Below are 20,852 nucleotides of genomic sequence, written 5' to 3' on the forward strand. Positions count from 1 at the left end.
TTCAATGCAGCATAAAGTTGTTTTGGTTCATCTACCTAGTGGTTCCCAATCGGTTCCGTTGATGGTTCAAACTCAACTTCATTCTTGAACCATTTAGGATCTTCCTCTTAGCTATTCATAATTATCATATTTGTTATAGTGTCAAGTTCCTTAGTGTTAACCTCATTGTTCGTTGTGTCAACTTTGTTACTTTCGAATTCTTCTATATGAGTCTCGTTGATGGAAACATCAATGACTAGTTCTTCCTCAACAATAGGAATGGCTGAAAATTTTTTAACACTAACCTCAACTTTTGACTCTAGTTCACTAGTCAAAGGTGTCTTCTCTTGTTGCTCCTTTGCAATAGATGCTAATGATTCCTTCATACTCTTGTCAATTGTGGGTGGCTTTTGGACATCTTGTGGAAGGAAGTACCTACTTCGTTCATGCTCAGATAGGCACATGTCTGCCAACTCATACTACATCTCATCCCCCGTTCTAGGTTTACATCATTGAGCTTGAAGTTGCATTTCATGGACTCTCCATTGCATCTGAACACAATCGCTCATCTAGAAACATGCATATTGGCATTTTTGAGTCTCTGTTATGTTGTAGTTGTCAAAGTACATCTCTAATTTACGCATCCATTTAAGGAATTCCCCATGAAAATAACATGGCTAATCATTAGATTGGGCAGCAGTAGCTTCCTTCAATTCTTCGAACTTTAGGCCTATAGATGTATTCGGATGGAAATCTTGTGGAGGGAAGAGTCTTCTGTGAAAATATACAGGGAGATATTGTGTCGCTAACTCATACTTCACATTTTCCCAAGTTCTAGGCTCATGTCCTCGAACTCGGAGTTGCTTCTCATGAACTCTCCACCAATTTCTAGCACGACCAATCAACCGAAAGCAAACAACTTGAAGCTTTTACGTCTCTGTTAAGTTATAGTAGTCAAAATATTCCTCCAAAGAATCTAACCAATCAAGGATGTAGAATGCAACCATTTATCCAATGAAGTAACAAACTGATGGAACCATCTTCGGTTAGGTTCTGATAGATTGTTTGGAGCTTTCTTCAACCATAACTCTGATACCACTTAATGTAGGAGTAGATTACAAGAAACTACCCCAGCAGTTTATAACTCCAAACAATATAAATAGGAGTAGGAAACAAAGAAATAATGCCATCAAATAAACCCCCAAAGATATAATACTAATGTAGGAGCAAAACTAGCCCAAAACCCAACCCGATATAGGTGAGAGAAAGATCTACTATAAAGCTAGAGAGAGAGAGGTGTGGTCAGGTCTGTAGGAGTCCGATTGAGCTGCACTTTTGGGTGTAGATAGTCCCTAGGGATGGTACAAAACCCCCCAAAGTTGAGAGGATTCTGACTGTTGGGTGTGAAGTTACAAGCTTTCGTGATTTTCTGACCTAGGAAAGAGAAAACTTCAAGATTCTTCAGAACAACAGTTGATCGACTTTAGATGGTCTTCAACAGAGGATCGATTGATCTTCTAAGAGTGTAGAACTAGTCCCCAAAAGGATCTATAGATCAGATCTCAGACTTGGGCAATAATGATGGTCGATTGGCTTTAAGAACAGGAACTCTTTGGCTGATCGATTCTGATTTTTAATGCTTGGACAAATCTGAACTTCTTTAATACTCACAGCAGCAGTAAACATAAACAATAGCAATTAAGAATGAAAATAGAAAGATTAAACAAAGAAGAAATAAAGAAAAGTGGGGGAGGAGGTGGCTATCTCAGCCTGGGTTTCTCACCCACAGCTATCTCAACTGCTCTCAGCATTTAGTTGTAAACTTTCTTTTCATTCAAATCTTAGCAATGATGGTATATATGCCTCTCTATTTATAGAGGAGAAGTTTATAATCATACTAAGACTATGAGCTAGTTTCCAAAGAGGACTAGACACTCCTACTACAACTAAGAATTCAAAATAGGACAAGGATTTGACTTTATGACTCCAACATGGAGTAGGACTAACTAACTAATAGTCCATCTAGGACTTTACAACCAACCAAAAGCCTAATGAGCCTTTATTGAATTAAATAACAACTAATTAAACTAATTAATTAAATCTCATTTTTCTACCTTTTACCCATGTTTTAGGCCCATTAAAGTGGTCCATTTCAAAGAAAACTCATGAGATCAAAGACCCAACACATACATAACACAACCCAATGCTTATTTACAATAAAATAAGCCCAAGTGATTTATCTACATCAGATTGGGTGAATTTTCCATTTCGAGCTGAATTCTTAAGCCTTTAAATTTGTGGTGAATCATGTTTAATCTTAATTCCCATTCCAGTGAACCAAAAAACAATATTAACTTCTTTTCAGCCAATGGCAGTAAGGTTAACAATATTTCTAGTTTAGGAATTTAACTCTGTAATGCCTGCAACCATACCATTTTTGTTCCTTCAATCTACTCATTTGCAGTACACAAAGGGGTGAGCATACACGTCCATGCTTCTTCGCTTCTCATAAGATTCAGATCGAAGTTCCTTTAGCAATCCAAATGGAAGTAAGTTTTCCATGAACCTCTCACAAATTGCAGACAATAATGGAGTTACACTGGTGCATTGTCTGAGCAGAACATCCAGTGGTTGTCAAAACCAGTTGCCTCAACTTCAGGGTAGAGCTCAGTCCCTTGGAAGCCTAAAAATAAGGTCAACTTGCTATAGTTCTTACTGATATGAAGATGTTTGTGGAGGTTTTGGTGTTGGAGAGAGGAACGAGGAGGAGATTTCAGTTTTAGACTTTGCAGTGGCATATGATCTACCTATTTTAAACATTTTTTTTTGAAAAGTGGGAGGAACACCTTGTTACTTATAGAAGTTGCCATCATTATAGCCAAATTGACTTCTTTCTCACTAGAAGATCTAATAAATTGATGTGTAAAGATTGCAAGGTTATCCTAGTAGAGAGCTTAACATCTCAACATAGATTGGTGGTCATGGATATGCAGTTTTGCTCATAGATTCGTAAGACAAAGAAGCCTGTTTGCCCTAAGATTAAGTGGTGGAAACTAAAAGAAGACACTTAGGGTACTTTTACTAATAAAATAGCCAAACTTAGTAAGTGGGACAATGAAGGAGACTCCAATGAGATGTGGATCAAAATGACATCCTGTATTAAGAATGTCGCTAAAGAGGTTTTAGGGGAATCGAGAGGCATTGGGCATGACCTTAAAGAGACTTGGTGATGGGATGAGGAGGTTCAAAATGCTATCAAGCATAAGAAGTTTTGTTTTAAAACTTGGCAAAGGACCAAGGAAGATGAGGATAAAAAAAATACTATTCTTTCATAAATTAAGCTAGAAAATTGGTGGGGAAAACAAAGACTAAGAAATATGATGAGTTCTATAGTAACCTGAACACTAAAGCTGGGGAAAAAGCTATATATAAGATAGCTAAGTTGAGGGACAAGAAGAGCAGAGATCTTGAATATGTCAAGTGAATCAAGGATGAAGGCAGCAAAATGTTGGTTAAGGATGAAGACATCATGGTGAGATTGAGTGATTATTTTTCCAAGCTTCTAAATGGAGACAACCCGAGTGGATCTTACCCTTACGAGTCCCCTTCCCATCGAGACAACACTAGATATAGATATGTAAGAAGGATTGGAGTCTTTGAGGTTAAAGATGCTTTAAGAAAGATGAAGTCTGGAAAGACTCCAGGCCCAGACGATGTCCCTATAGTAGTTTGGAAGAGCTTAGGAATTGATGGCATATCTTGGCAAACTAACCTTTTTCACAAGAGTATGAGTACAAGGAAGATGCCTGATGAGTGGAGAAGAAGTTTTGTAACTCCCATTTACAAAAATAAAGGCGATATCCAGGATTGCAATAACTACAGAGTTATAAAACTTATGAGCCACACAATAAAACTTTGGGAGAAAGTTATTGAAGTGCACTTAAGAAGAGAATCAGGAGTTTCGGATAACCAATTTGGTTTTATGCCAGGGAGATCATCTATTGAAGCCATATACCTTATTAGAAGACTCATGGGGACCTTTAGAGATGGTAAGAAGGACCTCCACACGGTCTTCATCAACTTGGAAAAGGCCTACGACAGAGTTCCTAGAGATTTAATATGGTATGTCATAGATAAGAGAAAGGTGCCGAGTAAATATGTGGATGTAATTAAAGATATGTATGATGACGTGGTAACATGTGTGCGAACCAAGGGTGGTCAAGGCTATAGGTTCCCTATTTCTATTGGGCTACACCAAGGGTCTGCTCTAAGCCCTTATCTGTTTGCGCTTGTTCTGGATGAGCTGATAAAAGATATACAAGGTGACGTCCCTTGGTGTATGCTTTTTGCAGACGATATTGTTTTATTGGATGATACAAAATCAGAACTCAATGCTAAACTAGAGCAATGGAGATCTACCTTGGAAATAAGAGGCCTGAAGATAAGCAAATCAAAGATAAAATATGTGATGTGTAACTTTAGCCACTCCACAAGAGATAATGACGAAGTGACTATTAAAGAAAGAGGGATCAAGCAAAGTAACTATTTTAGATATTTGGGATCTATCATTAATAAAGAATGTGATATAGAGGATGACGTTTCACATAGGATTAAGGTGGGATGGATGAAGTGGAGGAATGCATCTGGAGTTTTACGTGACAAACACAAAACTTAAGGAAAAATTATATCTGATTATCGTGCGCTCGACTATGATGTACGGGTCGGAATATTGGGACTTTAAGAAGCAGCACATTGATAAGCTAGGGGTAGCGAAAATGAGAATGTTAAGATGGATGTGCGGGAAAAGTAGAAGAGATAAGGTTAGGAATGATCATATTAGAGCAGACTTGGGGGTTGCCCCAATTTCTGACAAGCTTCGAGAATATCGTTTGAGGTGGTTCGGGCATGTTCAGCGAAGGCCACCTGATGCACTGGTAAAGAGGAGTGACTTGATTCAGATAGAAGGATCCAAAAGAGCAAGAGGCAGACCTAAAATGACCATAGGAGAGATTGTGAGTAAAGATATGCACAAATTAGGTCTAGTCCCAAGTATGATTTTAAATAGAGCATATTGGAGAGCTAGGATCCAGGTAGCAGACCTGCTTTAGCTGTGTTCTACTTTATTAGTGGTTATCAATCTGTCCCCATTTAATGCCTTTTATTTTCTCTTCCTTTGGCTTTCTTTGGATCTATGTAGCCAACCCCATTAAGTTGGGACAAGGCTTTGTTATTGTTGTTGTTGTTGCTGTAGTTCTTGCTCTGTGCATTTTAAAGGGGAAAAAAAAATCTTTTCATTGTGTCTCTGCAATTCATTCCTGACATGAGCTTTTGCAACTCAAAAATAAAAGGACTCAGCATGAATGCAGAATGATTGTGTCCAAGACAGAAATCCAGAAACAATAGATAAACAAGTTACCATCCCTGACCATACAAGAGCTATAGTCTGTGTCTCCATTGAAATCTTCAACAGGCTCAGTAACCATCTTAAGGAATCGGTCGAATGAACTCCAGAAGAAAGAATTAGATTGACCAGAGAGCTGCTGAATGGAGAAGAAAAACCAGAAACATCTGCTGGGATGCAATGCCAGAATGTTCTACAGAAGAGGGAAGGCATGTCCATGTCGCATTATCACATTCCTCATGCATGATTAAACTTATCCACCAAATTGAAATTCAATGGATGCCATCTAAAGTTCATGTCCATTGAAGTTTATGGACATTCACTAATTACAATATTTACAGCCATTGCACTACAAGGAATTATATAAATGGTTCAACACCTCTTTTACCAATGAAAGTTCATTCTCTGAGGGTTTGGTTGATTAGAAGTGCAATGAGTAACCAAACACAAAATAAAATCAACATTTGTTCCCACGTTACTTCTAAACAAACATCCCATTGAAAAGTTTCATTTTCTTCTCAGTTCGGTTCAGTTCAGTTCAGTTCCAATGGACCCTTATTTACTGGCTTAGAAATCGTCCTCATTGCCAAAGCTGCCTGTTGTGGGTTCACCTAATTACATCCACATTCTCCATAGCAAAAATGTTTGACCTAAAGATCATGCTGGTACAACCATCAAAGCTTCTACTTCATCCAGAAAGCTAAAAGACACCATTATAAACCAATCCCATTAATGTTCTTGAGATTGAAGTTTAATGTGATCCTCATAAAGATTACTGCCTTTCATGTTAAAACAAGCAAGCATAATCAAATTAAAACATGCAAGTTTCTCAAAACTAATAATCTTATCAAGTGGTTATAAGTCTGCATCAGCACAATTCAAATGATAAATGAAGAACATACAAAGTTATCTGCCAGACAACAATGGAAGTTCTTCGACATCAAGCTCAAGCTGCCTCTAAGCAAAAGGATTCAACATCCCATAGACTTAGACATCAACAAGAACAATCTCATCAAGAGCAAAGGAAAATTGTTTGAAACTAGTCATTGTTGGTATAAGAACTGAGGTAATAACCATAATACAAAATGAAGGATGGTTTACACAGGAATAAATACATATTGTAAGTGAAAATTGGGTAGGATTTCTATAAATTCCCCATAGCACAACATAATGACCTTCTCTAATCTACAATTGTATTGGATAGAACTTCTCTCTGTCTAACTATACATCGATAAATTCGTAATAAGAAGCTGGCAATTGCGCCACCAAAAGATTAGGGAAAGAATGTTTGACTTATCTTTACACTTCTCTGAACCTCAAATCATAAGGTGAAGGGATCAGAAGGAGCATGAAAGACAGGAACCTTGGACATGGTGACGTTCCCTGTAAGCACGTGAGTAGCTGTGGAATCTTGGAATTCAATGGGTTTAACAGGCACCACCTTCTCGGGCACAACCTTCTCCCCATCTACCTTAGCCAACACCTCAAACTGCATCTTCACTGACTCCGGCCTAGTCCGCCATTCAGGGAAAGCTTCCCAATTAATTTCTTCTCCACCTTCCTTTAGTGCCTTCTCTAACCCAAAGCTCAACTTAACAAAAGTCTGGGCTGAAACATCCGCCTTCAACAACCTGAACGATCCTTCCTTGTTAGCTTTGTCACCCAGGACAGAGAGAAGCAGCGCCTCAAATCCTTGCAGGTTGGGATTTGATCCATTGATGGACGTGACAGGCCACATTGTGTTGAATCGATCGGGTGTCAGGAGTATTGTTGGCTCGCCTGCCTCTTCTCCATCGACGGTGGAGACGGCTTGAATTCCCTTAGTTCTGGACTGTGAGGATAGCTCCACTAGGCCCGGGGCCAGACGCTTGAGCTTCAACTTGCTATCAGAAGAAAAGGGCGAAGAAGTGAGGGATGTCGGCCCGACTATGCGGAGTGACAGGGGCTGTTCCTTCTGCGTGCGTGAGCTGTGGCGGAGACGATCTGCTAGGGTTAGCAGAGCAGACGCGAAACTCCCCTGAGATTGGTTCAGGGGAAGTGGGAGGTCGAGAGGGTGCCGCAAGCTTACGGATCTGGCGCCCTTAACCGACACCACTGCACCATCTGCTAAGACCACCTTCTTCAACACGCCGGCATCGACATCATGCTGCAGAAAAATCAAAAAGAAGAAAATTAGGAATCAAGAACAAGATCGTCAAAGGGTTTTGGAATTCATTTCTATAAGAGATTTAAGAACACACCGGCAAGGAAAGCCTCATATCTTTGGCGTCCTGAATCCAGATTTCCATAGGTCCGGCCAGCTGAAAGGGAGGTAAAACCGGAGACACACGATCGTCCGGTTTCCGCTCGACCAAGCTGCTATGGTCATGACCTGATACCGAAGGATCTTCGGTACGAAAGATGGGCAAATCCACGTATTCCCATCGATTAACGTCCTCGAGCAGTTTAACAGGAAGAACCTTCTTGTCTATCTCAATATCGAACTCGTAAGCTACAGAATGCCCAACCAAGGCGTCGCTGATATCGAAACCAGAAATCTTGAGGTCATTGGCTTGAAGCCCTAATGCCTTAACTGTCGCATCCCGTAGACCCTATACACACACAATCAAAATTTTCAGAAAATTATCAAAGAAGAAGAAATTGATATTATGTAAAGATACCATTAGGTGAATTTTTTCTTACGGAAATCGCCTTCGAACTTCCTGCGGAACCCAGAGCATCGGTTGATCCAAGTGTTAGTAAGGCGATGAGAGTTGCAGTTTCTGCTAGAAACAGAGGTCGAAGAGCCATGAAAGAAATTTAGAATTGCAGAGGAGAAACAGGAAGAGTAGATGGAGAAACGAATTCGAAGAAGTAATCGAAGAAAGAGAATGAAAACTAATGAAGAGGGGACGAAGAGGAAAAGGTTTAAAAGGCCATGCTGACATGGAATACTGACGAATATTAACCAATGGGAAGCAGGATAGTGATGCGAAGGTTCGACTTTATTGGATGTGGTTCGTCGTTGGTGTGTTCTAATGTGTTGGAAGTTGGGACGGTCCGCTGACGTGGTAAATAAAACGGTTTGCCTAGGACATTCCTCGTGCTAGACTGAAAGTCACGGTCGGTCTTACGGTTGGGGAATTATCCTATTCCTATTTCCTAACATCTTCTGTTCCTCCTAAATTAAAAAACCGAAAAGGTTTGAAAAACCGTGGTCGGTGGGAGCAATTCACCAACTGGAAAAAACCGGCACAGGTATATGCTAGCATGAGCACCTATGGAAGGGCATTCGGTATGATCTTCACATTTGGTGTGTCTAGACATAGGCATATACAAGTGGATGGCATTCTTTATTTTAAATTATTAAAAAAAAAAAAAAAAAAAGAGGAAGAAGAAGAAAAGGATTTGAGTATTAAAGATGGTTTTCCTATGGTGTCATACGGGTTGAGCTAGTCTCAATCGGGCCTAATTGGGTTTGGCCAATTTTTAGGGTTGCATCATAAACACATGTTTAAGCTAAATGAATTTTGCTAGGATGGGCATGTTACGGTTGATAATCAAGTGGGTCGATCTCAGGTTTCAATCGGGCCTAAACCAAGCTAAAAATCTATTTAACTTTCAATGGATCCTCTTTAAAGTTGGTCTCTTAAATGGGCTTGAATGGGAATACCAACAAAATAAGGCAGAGATGGATCAAGCCAAAGATGTGTATAGCAGTTAAGTTACTAAGGTACTCGATCTTTAACCCACGAAACTCAAATCAATTAAACTGTGTCTACACAACCCAAGTTTAGCAAGTTCAAATCAATTAAACTATGCCTAAAAAAAAATGAATATTCATATAACAACCACCACCATCTCAATTGTACATATCACAATAGCCTAAGCACTATACACAAGTAGTATTTTAAAGGGATTGGGCTTAAAGGAATCGTTTCAAGTCGAGCTTATAAATGTGTTGGGCCAGTCGGACGCTCGTCGGGTTAGGTGACTACATCATGTATGTATTACTAGTAAACCCGATACATTTATTAATAGCGCTGGTCTAGGTCGGGTTATAAATGCGTCAGGCTTGATTGGGGCTACCAGTATGAGTCTGGAATTGACACCCCTAATTTTTCACACTGCAAGTATAGAAAAAAATTTACACACCATCAAATAAAGAGAGAAAAATGGTATCATCTATGTGGAGCATGGATATCCGTATTGATATTGGATTGACCCTATCCACCATATCATATTAATACCTGCCCAATTTAGGATCAGACATCATATTGGTATCAAGAATAAAATCATTATGAAATGTAAGGATAAAAATGATTGTGATCAATCAGGATCGATAATGTATTGTTTAACTAAATGCATGATATGATCCTTCGCTTTTAGTGAGAGAGTGTTTAAAAGAATCTGAACACAGACAATGAATCAATTTTTACCTTGCTCTGATTCTAATCATGAAGGTTTACGAAAAAAAAAAAATCCAATCATAAAGGCAATTTACAAGTCAAGGAGATGGAGAGGGAAGAATTGACTCGAGCACGGAGAGACATTGAAGTCAATAGCACTATTATCTTTGTAGCATTCTAATTGGTGGTTTTATATTTTCTGGATCACCACTAGTTTTCCTAACAAGCACGCATGGGGACTTTTCTTCTTAGAAAAGTCGCAGAAATTCTATGTTAGGGCGCCCGGCCTTGTTTTTGGTGGGGAGGGGGGGACTTTCCTGGTGTCATTACTCAACGTGGGGAGGAAGAAACCTTATTAGGATTAAGCTCCTCTGTAGCTTGCTGCATCATGTACCTCAGATTCAAAGGTTGGGTGCCTTTGGACACAGTTTAAGGTGCTCTCAATGATTATATCTGTGTTCTATGTCATTGTCGCACGATAATGATCAAACTCTTAATCCATCACAAACACCACTTTGTTTAGGATAAAAAATATAGTCATGTCCATTGTAGCAAAAACGCGTTTTAAATGGATTTCTATTTTTTATCATTTAAAATATGTTTTATCATATACTTCCCAAAGATACTAAGGGAGTGTTTTAAACAAGTTGAAAGAGGAGTTAAGACAAGCACTATAAACCTATTCTCCATTGATAGTAAAGTAGGATTTTACTTCACTATGAAAGCAAACATACATGATTGAACCACGTAATCTATATGTATTATATGATTATTTGTTGTTATTTTTCAATTTTTTAAGACCAGTTTAGGAAGCATTTTTACATTGAATTGCAAGGTCACTGGAAGGGAATGTCCCCATCCATTCATGAATGAACCGAATGGTAACTACTGGTGAAAAGGTGCGTTTGTTACGACATAGTTATTGCTGAGATACCGAGAATTTAACACTCGTCAACTTTGGAGAGGATTGGGAAACACTTTTTTTTGCTAAGAAGTGAATAAGTGATGAGTCACATACACAATTTTGTTTTCCTCTTCAATTTGATATGGTTTTCAGCCCATTCAACTATCATTTTGGGCCTGTTTGATTAAGTTTCTGTCGTTTTTGTTTCAAGAAACGGCAGAAACATAAATTTCCCTTTTTACAAATAAAAATGGAATTGAAGGTGTTTGATAAGTCATGTTTCTGGAAGTAGATAATAATCAGCGAAATAATGGCCATGAATCGTTTTCAGAAACGGCGAAACAAGTAGCCTGGGTCGTTTCTTGAACCATAAATAGGTAGAAATTTCTATTTCTATTTTTGAAAACAAGTAAAACGAAGCAGTTCTATTAAATGTTTTTTGTTCCGTTTCTATCGTTTCTGGACACAGAAAAGGCAGAAACACGTTTCTTGAAACGTTATCAAATGGGCCTTTCGTATTCTCAATGCCCAACCTCTAAACCGTGTAGAGATTTCTCATTGATGTATATAAATTTGGGACTGAGGATTGTTGCTCAGTCGCGTAGTCATTATGTCAGTGAAGGACCAACCAAGGAAACTGCACATGTATCTAATCAGAGGTAGGGTGGCCTTCTCGTGTTTGCAGATTGGGGGTGTGACTAGTTTTTTTTTTTTTTTTTTGCCATAAATTTGTGCTCTTACTTTTGATTTATTTAGCTTTGCCATTTGGTGTAACACTTGAGAGTAGGGCCATAGTGGGTTTGACCAATTTCACCCATACACCATGATCGCAGGATTAACTAATTAGGCACATTGGAGACATGGTATTGTTTATAATCGGTCAATTAGGCTTGGGCTTTAGTTAGGCTTCCTATAATCTGGCTAAAAGGGCCTTAGAAGGGCTGCAGGTCTGTTTAACTCTAAATAGGCTCTGAATGAGTCATGACTAAAATTGGTCTCTAAAATGGTGCTACAGGGAATACCATAAAATGGGTTTTAGACGGGCTTGTTGGGTGTCGGACTTGGGAAGGGGTTGTTTGCTTGTTTTACTCTTTAGTCTTTATGGTTTGGGCCTTGGGGGTAGAATAGGAATTTTAAGCAACCATTAAAGTGTCGGACTAAAGAGGTCGGGCTTAGGTGGGCTTATAATCTGTCAGTTGACCGACAAGGAAGGTCCTTTCACCGGAATGACTGACTACAATCAAAACAGGCTTGAGGCCGACACATTTATTAATTGGGCTGGGACAGATGGACCTATTATGGAAACTCAGTCCATTAAGAATTATACCCGTATATGTTAGAATTTAAAGTTGGGTTTCTGAGCCAGGCTAAGAAGGGCTGTGGCCAAATGGGCTAGGTTAAGATTTGGATTTTCCAGCCTGAATATGGGCTGGGTCATGCTGCTTACCACAATCTGGGACTGGATTTTCAAAATCCAGCCCAGCCTGAATTGCATCTCAAGTTATGGAAACCCCATGGATTTTTTTTTTTTTTTGGTTTGTCATGGCGAGGGAAGGTGATTCTCCTCCCAGCCCATGTAGGATGCCCGAACCGGACCAAATTAATACACAGGATGTTATATTGGGTTGGGTTCTCAAGCCCATTATTGTGTGGGCTGCGGTCACGGATAGGCCCTTGACCAAATGGGCAAGGAATAGCTCTTTATAATTCTAGAAGAATCTTCTCTCCGGCTCGGTTTGGTTGCGATGAAAATTTAAAGGGAATGGAAGTGAACTTTCATGCTTTAAAAAGAAATGTTTATAATCATTACTCCATATGATTGTATAAACTACTTAATTTTTTTAACCATATTTAGTAATAATATATTTTACATGTAATTTTTATTTTACATATTATAGGGAAGGATTTTGGATGCAAAGTAAAGTGAAATTTGATAACCAAAATATGGAATAATTTTAAGTTAATGGTAGAAGTCACATGGGTAATGATTAAATATATTTCTTTTTTAAGCATGAAAATTTCATTTCCGTTCCCTTAATTCCCCTTACAACCAAACATAGCCTCTTTGGATTGACCAGATGTCAAATTTAAAATCAAACTCAATTATGAAAACCTAAAATAAATATTTCATGTTCCTTCTCATAGTCTATCAGTTGATAGAGGAACATGAGGCTTGATCAGGGTTTAAAAACATGAATCGGTGATTGAATTGGTTCTTGCAGATTTTGATTCAAATCTGTCGGAGTTGTCCCAGCAACCCTAGAATCAACCATTTGATATGAAAATCCATCAATTTCGAGAATCTTGGCAAGAATATTCCAATTCAAAATGGTGAAACAAAATAAAATTCTAGATCGATCCCAACTGATTCCAAGGCAAATTAGTCGATTCAGCGATTTCTTAAACATTGGCCCGATGGCATCCGCATTGAGACATTTATTCTAATATTTTTTTTTCTAAATGAAGAAAACTGTATATCTACCTTATTCCCATCAGGGTATTCGATAATTTTCTAGAAATTCTTATTTTGTACAGGTTGTGGAGGAACTTTGGGTTGACAAGTCTCCGATCTTGATACCTGATCGATATTGTATTAGTTGAATGGTATGAACCAAAGATAATAAAAAAAAAAAAAAAACCCATTTTTTAAGGGAAAATATGAGTAATTCTGTCCGATATGAGTGATTAGATATTGTTCCATTCCGATACCATATCAATTTTTGGGATGACCGATGCTCCTTTCAATACCATGCACCAAAACCATGGTTGAAACTATGAAATGGTTTGCTCTCATAAATTTTTTTTTTTTTTTTGTAAAAAGATTTAATATATAGCAATTGTCTTCTTGTTAGTGTTCTTTGTAAGCTTCTTGACAGTTTGCTAATTCTAAGTCTTTAATTGAGCTGTGTGCTTCTCCAAAGAGTTCTTCCTATTGTATTTGATCATAAGCTTCAAATGTATAAGTCATCCAAGTCTATTTATCTTATCTTTTATTTTCTGTTCATGATTTTTTTTTTCTTTTCTTTTCTTGACTACCAAACACAGCCCAATAGGACGAATTCAAAAGGATATTGATCCAAGAAATCCACTGTATTCAAGAATTAAGGTAGGGACTGAATGAAGTAAAAACTGATCTAAGAACCCCTAAAAGTCTATGACAGCGAGGGCCAACCCAGCCCAGCCAGTTGGACCAATAAAATTCAATCAGGATCAGACTAGACTGGGGTGAGCCCGACAAAGACTAGGGCTGGGCTGGGCTGGGCTGGGCTGGGTGAGTTAAGGGACTTAGGGTTAAGCTTTTAAAAAAGCCCAGTCTAGCCTGATTTGGTTGCACCCTAGGCCTACCTATCTATAGATTTGGTCCCCAGTCCCCACTTAAAAGGTCAATTGCATGGGCTGAAACCTTTTTCACCTTCGGTTGGGCTTCATTGAATAAACAAAATTGGAGGTTGGGTTTGGGTCGAGTTGATGAGCTGAGTCACCCAAAAACTCTCCAAAGCCCGAGACTGAGATTTCCTAATAAAACCTAAACCTTTTTTCATTTTATTTATTTATTTATTTGCTAATGGTTACAAAAATGGAATAAAAAAATATATAAAACATTAGATAGTTAATGTCCAGACATATCCGAACAAGTCAAATACAAAGTTCACAATTTATTTCTATCCTGCACATTTGACATTGCCATTTACGGAGGAAACAAACAAAATGCAATAGGAAAATTCATATCTCAAACACTCTAATTTCTCCCAATTTAAATCTACGACTATGAAACTCGAAACAATATTCTAATTCTTGCACTGAAATGATTTTTCTGATCACTATGACGTATACTCCAAAAACCTTTCATTCTTGTATACATAAACCTACATTACATACATGTGTTATACAATAATACTAACCTAATGATAAAGATCTTATAAATAAACAACGTCTAAGAGAAAACATCAATAATTTCATTGGGAAAAATCAATATTTCATGATCGTATCAAGCATATTAACACAAAATATCACTTTATAAGAGAAAACATCCTAAAAAGGTGAAGTAAGTACACTTCACAAAACCACTTAGATTTGAAGATTTTCACAAATTGTGGCCTTTTCTTAGAATTACAAAAATTCAAGTTTAAGGATGTTGTTGAAGATGTAAACATAAATTGAGTCAACATTCACTTTCTAGAAAGGTTGTAGAGAATTCCAAAACTCTAAAAAAGTCTTGAAGAAGTGTGAAAACATAGTTCCTTAACACAGAACAAATTAAGTCCATGTAACATGTAATTCTTAATTCCCTTACTTATACATCTAACTGTCCAAGAGGAAACCTTAATCATATGATATTAATTAATACTTGTTGATTAAAGTTGTAGCTTAGATCCGTGGACATTGGAGTATTGGAGTACTAAATAAGCGGGCCAGGGAATGAAGACAAACACAACTTGTAGAGAGAGAGAGAGAGAGAGAGAGAGAGAGCGAGAGAACACATGTGTGGGGAGTTGGGAGGGTTAATTAGTAGATTAATCATAGCTAGGTTAGCTTAATTATTTAAGAAACAAATCCAACGACTTTCAAATCCGCTTTCCTAATCAGGAGACACTACAATCGCTGAAGATTCAACAGAAACAGACAAGACAAAGTAAGTCTAAGAGAGAGATAGGAGATGATTATCATCAAAATCTTTGGGTGGGGGCCATGCATGCCCTGTCTGAACATCCCTAACTAACAAGTCACCTTAATTAAACTTTAAATTAAGCAACTTGTTCCTTTTGATGTGTATAATTATCAATACAGCCGCAATCAATATTACAAGTTATTAGCATCTAGATGTAACACAGAAATAGTAATATATGCCAGTGGATCAGAACCTTCCATGGTATTGGGTCTCCAGTCTTTGAATCAAGCTTTTTATATTGCCAATTGTTCTGTAAATAACACGATCAAGACAGGTACCTGCTCCTTATCTCTGGCAAGAGATTAATGAAGTGAAAATTAAGCTTTCCCAACTAAATAGGGTCGACTACATGGATTCTTGTTATTCAATCAATTTTATTCAAAGTCATATAGTAGAAGACTTAGTTATGCATGTCTTTTCTCACCACCTCTCTTGGGGTTATTTTATCTCTGTCCCTGGTTCTTTTAGATCTTTCAATATCAATCAAATCACTTCTCTGAACTGGAGCATCTGAAGACGTCTGTTGAACATGACCATGCCAATAGATGTCATCGATGAAGCAAAAATTAAGCTATCCCAAGTAAATGGGGTCGGCTAAATAGATCCTTGCCCTTCAATCAACTTTATTCGAAGTCATATGTGGTAGAAAGCCTAGTTATGCATGCACGTCTTTTCTCACTATCTTTCTTAGGGTTATTTTATGCATGTCCCTGGTTCTTTTAGATCTTTCAACCTGAATCAAATCACTCCTCCGATCTAGATCATCTAAAGACATCTGTTGAATATATGACCATGCCACCTCAAACGATTTTCATGTAACTTATCATGTATCAAAGCTACACTCAATTCAATTCTAATGTGGTCATTCCTTACTTTATCCTTAATTTTGCCACACATTTATCTGCGAACTCAAACAATTTTCACATTAGTTTATTTTAGCCATGCATGTATCTGTCTGAATGATATTTCTCTTTGTTCATCCTTTCATGTGCGGACCTATATATCTTATTAGTCCTAATTATCATCCCAATAAATAGGACACTTAGCTAAATCACCTCCATTTACTTGCTTTGTTTGTTAGACTGTTGGATTTGACCTAAGTGCAAAAAGGTTCTATGTATTGTTATTGAGTTTGGGAAAAGTGAAGATCATTCATCACATATCTACTCTTCGTCGTGTGATCATGTTGCTCCAAAACTCGAGGTAATTAAATGACAATTAATATAGCTAATAGTGTTCTTAGCTATCATTAATTAAGTGCTAAGCATTAAGTATATGTTACTAATGTTTATTGTATTTAATTTGAGTAGGGTCATATTGTTGCTGGTTGTTACTGAATGGTGAGGAACTAAGACAGTTGGGGACAACTCATTGAAGACTTCCCCTCCCCCTTTTTTTTGTCTTCTTCTAGTAGATTATTAAATTGTTGTTATAATGTTATATTAGATCCTTGATTGTGGGATTTTGATACAACTTGTTACAAATATTGGACATGTTGACCATTTTGGATGATGTAAGTATTAAACTTGTATTATTTTACCTAAATTGTTTTGCAAACTTTTTGATTGATACACTCTTATAATACACACATAGTACAGTAGCGGTATAAATTCTTATGATCCACATTTTGTGACAAAGTCATCTGCCTTTGTGAGTATTTACCATAGACTATTGGTTAGAGTAAAAGAGATATGTTTTAGAAACAAAACTAATCATTGATAATGTTAAAAAAAATGGGACTGTTTTACAGTAATCAATCTTTGATCTTTCGATTTTCTAGTTAGTTATTTGGGACTGGATAGGTTTAGATTCTTAGGAAAGAGAAGCGAGATGGAGGAGGCTAAATAGAAAATCTTATAGATCTTCGTGGAGGAAAGTCTTTTTTTTTCTGAGAATTTTCAAATTCAGCTACCATGATTGGTGGAATAATAGGGGCAGACCCAGATGGGAGAGGAAAATTTTGAGAATAAGAACCAGACCAATCTAGGTAAGAAGGTAAAGTATGAGCAATTGTAATTGGATGTAATGTTAAGATTTTCTCAGGTTACTATCTGCCTCTACAGAGGTGTACTTTGTACTGTCCGGAGGTCATATAGATTGGAACCCAGAGCGATAAGAATGAAAACCCTACCTTCAATTACAATTATTGGCACTTCAAAAGGCTCAGATTCTAAGGGCGCTACTGAAAGACTATGGGTGTAAGCCCCGAAAGCCTTGCAAATGGAATTTTACTTAGTCACTCTACCACCGGGTAAGCAAGCTATAGCTAGGATTTTGTTGAGTTCACAAACAAGAGGGCTCTGATTCTTTTTTTTATAGAGAGGTATATACAAACAACTTGTAGCAAAAGGGGTTTAGTTTTCTCTAGAGTTAATTACGTTACGTTAATTGTTGTTGTTGTAGTGAAATGGTGGAGTGGACTACGATGGGGCCTTCGCATCGATTGCAAAAATGACCACTGCTACCATTGTTCGTACCAACATTGTTGTTGTTGTAGTGAAATAGTGGCCAGCCCAACTCTCAATCAAGTGCAAAAGCTAACGTGCTTAGGCTTTGCAGTCACATAACAGACTCTTGCATTCAGACTCTGTCAAGACTTGTCAGAAATAGAATCATAAAAGTTGTTGACCAGCCCCATGGACCTTGTGGAAGCCACAATACAGGACCGCTTGAAGCGTGAAGAAGACTGAGACGCAACAAGCGTTACTCTAAATCATCACTGCAATTTTAGACAAGATAATAAAGGATAGCAAAGTGATTGTCATGGATAAGTGTGGAGATGTTGGTCCTAAAGGTAGGAAATCCACCTAAACCTCTACCTAACTCAAAAATGGGGTATTCATCCAATCTGGATTAAAAGGGGTATGCCCTAGGAAATCTGATCCCAATGGTTATTCTTTAGTCTCTGGGTGCTTTGGTTGGTCTTTTTGTGTCAATCTGACCTGGTGGTCCTTGGAGCCTTCTTGGTCATCGGGGCTTTTCCCTAAAGTCTTATTATGGTTAACTTTGAGCTATAAATGTTTTCCTTCTTTTTTAATAAATTGATATTACCTATTAAAAAAAAGGGTAATTTACAATGCCACCACAAGGAGAATGCCAATGTTATAGGGATACCCCCTCTCTTTCACCAAATTAGGCTCGGACCCCCTGCCGTCAGTCAGTGTTAAGTGATGTTATGAAATGACGCTTTAGCCCTTATGAGTAAAACACTCTTATCTTAATATAACAAAAATACCCCTCTACTCACCCTTATCTCTTTTCACCTTCTCTCCTTCGTTTCTTCCCTCCCTTACCTACGACCTGTGATTCCCACGACATCCAGCCGAATTGATAGTTCCACCGCCGGCGAGTTGTTCTCCTTCCGTCGCTAGCGACTAGTGTACATTCACCATAGTTTTGAAATTAGAGGGGAAACTATTACTAATAATTTTCTGAACTAAAACAAAAGTAGGTAAAGCAACTAACCAAAATATTCTCAGCAAGATAAGCGAGATCGGAGAAGCCAGAGTCGCTATCATTGTTGTACCTCGAATCAGTTCCACTAATTCCATTCTCCAAAAATCGCTGACCGTTAGAGCTAAATCGTGCTCACTTTCATGACTGAAACCACCAATCTGTCCGACACCAGCACCCGCCAGTTTAAACCAAAGATCCCCAACAACAGCATAGATGCGGCAATCCATCCCACCACCATCATGGGCATCTCCTCGGCGGGGGCGGTGGGACCCCAATTATCAACCCCCAAGTTCCCAGCTTAAAAGATCCAGGAGGTCACACAAAGATATTAATCCTCGATCAGAACCCTAATTTACCAAGCACAAGGCATGGAAATTCAAAATGTGCAACAAGAAAACATTTGGTGAAAAAATTACAATGATTTCTCAGATGAAGAATTTGCCACGGATATCAAAAGGAACAAATGATCAAACGGAACGATTGCACTAAATTGCAGAGACCCTAATTATAGAAAATTTTGCACTTGAGATGATACAATTCGCAAAGCAAGCAATAATTGAGAGTTTCTTCATCTTCCATCCACACTTATAAGCAAGAAATGAAAGAAAAAAAAATCCTAAAACACTATTGGATTTCTGCAAAAGCGGGAGCACAACAGGCAATCAAAATTCCAAGCCTTGTTTTCTCTCCGCCTATCGGTGGGCAAACCCTGAGGAATAAGCTACAGGAGGTCGGCTATGTGACAACCATATGTTTCTCATGTTCCCTAGGAAAGCACATCTGTCCCTCTAAATAGAGATGCAACTGAAGGGTAGTAGGAAATGGCTTCTGCACATATTGAACACACACATCTTTTAGCATCTAAACAGGGGTCTGTTCCTGGTAATGTTGTAGATTATTGAAAAAGAAACATCTTGATGAGAGGATTGTGAATTCTTGTGACCCATTTTAGTGCAACTTTTTCCTGGTTTGATTACAAAAAAAATGCCTTGCAAATCAAACATCGTCTTTTTGGTGGCAGCTTGAGAGAGAAGAGGAAGGAGGCGATCGGAGAGCTCATTGTCGACGACTGTCTTGACAAACTTCTGGAGTGATTTGGTGATGCCGTTTCCGCCGCTGCTGCTCTGAATATGACCTCGCATTAATACCTCTATCAATGCGAGGTCTTGTTGTTCGCCCTGAGATCCTGCAGGTTGTCGTCCTTTCCGTTGCCACTGCTTTGAACGATTGCTGGTGGTCCAAATCTAGGAGAAGGGTAAATTAGGTTTTGGAATGGGTGAAACAAATAGTAAGTTATTATAAGGGTATTCTAGGTACTTCATATTTAATAAGGGCATTTTGGTATTTAAAATAAAATATTATTGCTGACATCAGCAAATAAAGTATATTCCTTAGCGGTGACTGATAGCAGGGGGTCTGAGTCAATTTGGTGAAACAGAAGGGGTGTTCTTATAATTATGGCATTCTCTAGCGGGTGGCGTTGTACATTACCCTAAAAAAAATAGTGAAAATGTTTCATCAAGGATAACTTGGGTATTTTAAAAACTAGGGGAGGAAGAGAAATGAAAATTCACTTTATTGAAAAAATTATAATAAAAATATTTTATAACAAAATTTGTATAATAATAAAAGAAAAAAAAAAAAGAAAAGAGAAAGTACCCAATGGTGAGTCTAAGGAGAGTTATATGTACGTAGTCTTACCCCCACTTTCATGGAGAGATTATTTCCATAAGAAAAATTGCATTTATATAAATTTAGTCTAGGCAAGTGACTCCCCATCCAAGATATTATATAGGGTTTTATCTATGATCTAGACCAATTAAACAACAACCTTTTTGTTTGTATTGCATTGTCAACCCTATCGGTTACATTACATCTAAAAAAAAAATTACAGGGAAACGAAGTAAGCACTGAGCAAACCAGCTGTGAAAAAGAAACCAAGGAGCAGATAACACAGATGGTTTGAACTCTAAAAATACAGGAGAAGTTACAAGGCCTTAATGTCTCTCACAAATCCTCTCACAAATCCTTTCTTTCTTTCCAACAAAGAGGGAC

At 38.0% G+C, this 20,852-nt stretch overlaps 1 protein-coding gene across 1 annotated transcript; it reads right to left on the reverse strand.

Moving 5' to 3' along the window:
• Positions 1-6,409: 6,409 nt before the first annotated feature.
• Positions 6,410-8,267, reverse strand: LOC122059182. Its single transcript, XM_042621863.1, has 3 exons — positions 8,063-8,267; positions 7,621-7,971; positions 6,410-7,526 (listed from the first exon to the last, which is right to left on the reverse strand). The coding sequence occupies exons 1-3, from the start codon at positions 8,168-8,170 to the stop codon at positions 6,702-6,704; spliced, it is 1,284 nt and encodes a 427-aa protein (XP_042477797.1). The 5' UTR covers positions 8,171-8,267; the 3' UTR covers positions 6,410-6,701.
• Positions 8,268-20,852: the final 12,585 nt, after the last annotated feature.

Source organism: Macadamia integrifolia, chromosome 13 (genome assembly GCF_013358625.1).
Source record: "Macadamia integrifolia cultivar HAES 741 chromosome 13, SCU_Mint_v3, whole genome shotgun sequence".
Classification (NCBI taxonomy): Eukaryota; Viridiplantae; Streptophyta; class Magnoliopsida; order Proteales; family Proteaceae; genus Macadamia; species Macadamia integrifolia.

Excerpts from the sequence above, each read along its gene's own strand:
- LOC122059182 (XM_042621863.1), bottom strand. The coding sequence starts at position 8,170 with ATGGCTCTTCGACCTCTGTTTCTAGCAGAAACTGCAACTCTCATCGCC. Across the intron at positions 7,972-8,062 it reads GAAGTTCGAAGGCGATTTCC|GGTCTACGGGATGCGACAGT; the intron begins GTAAGAAAAAAT and ends GTGTGTGTATAG. Across the intron at positions 7,527-7,620 it reads ATATGAGGCTTTCCTTGCCG|CATGATGTCGATGCCGGCGT; the intron begins GTGTGTTCTTAA and ends ATTTTTCTGCAG.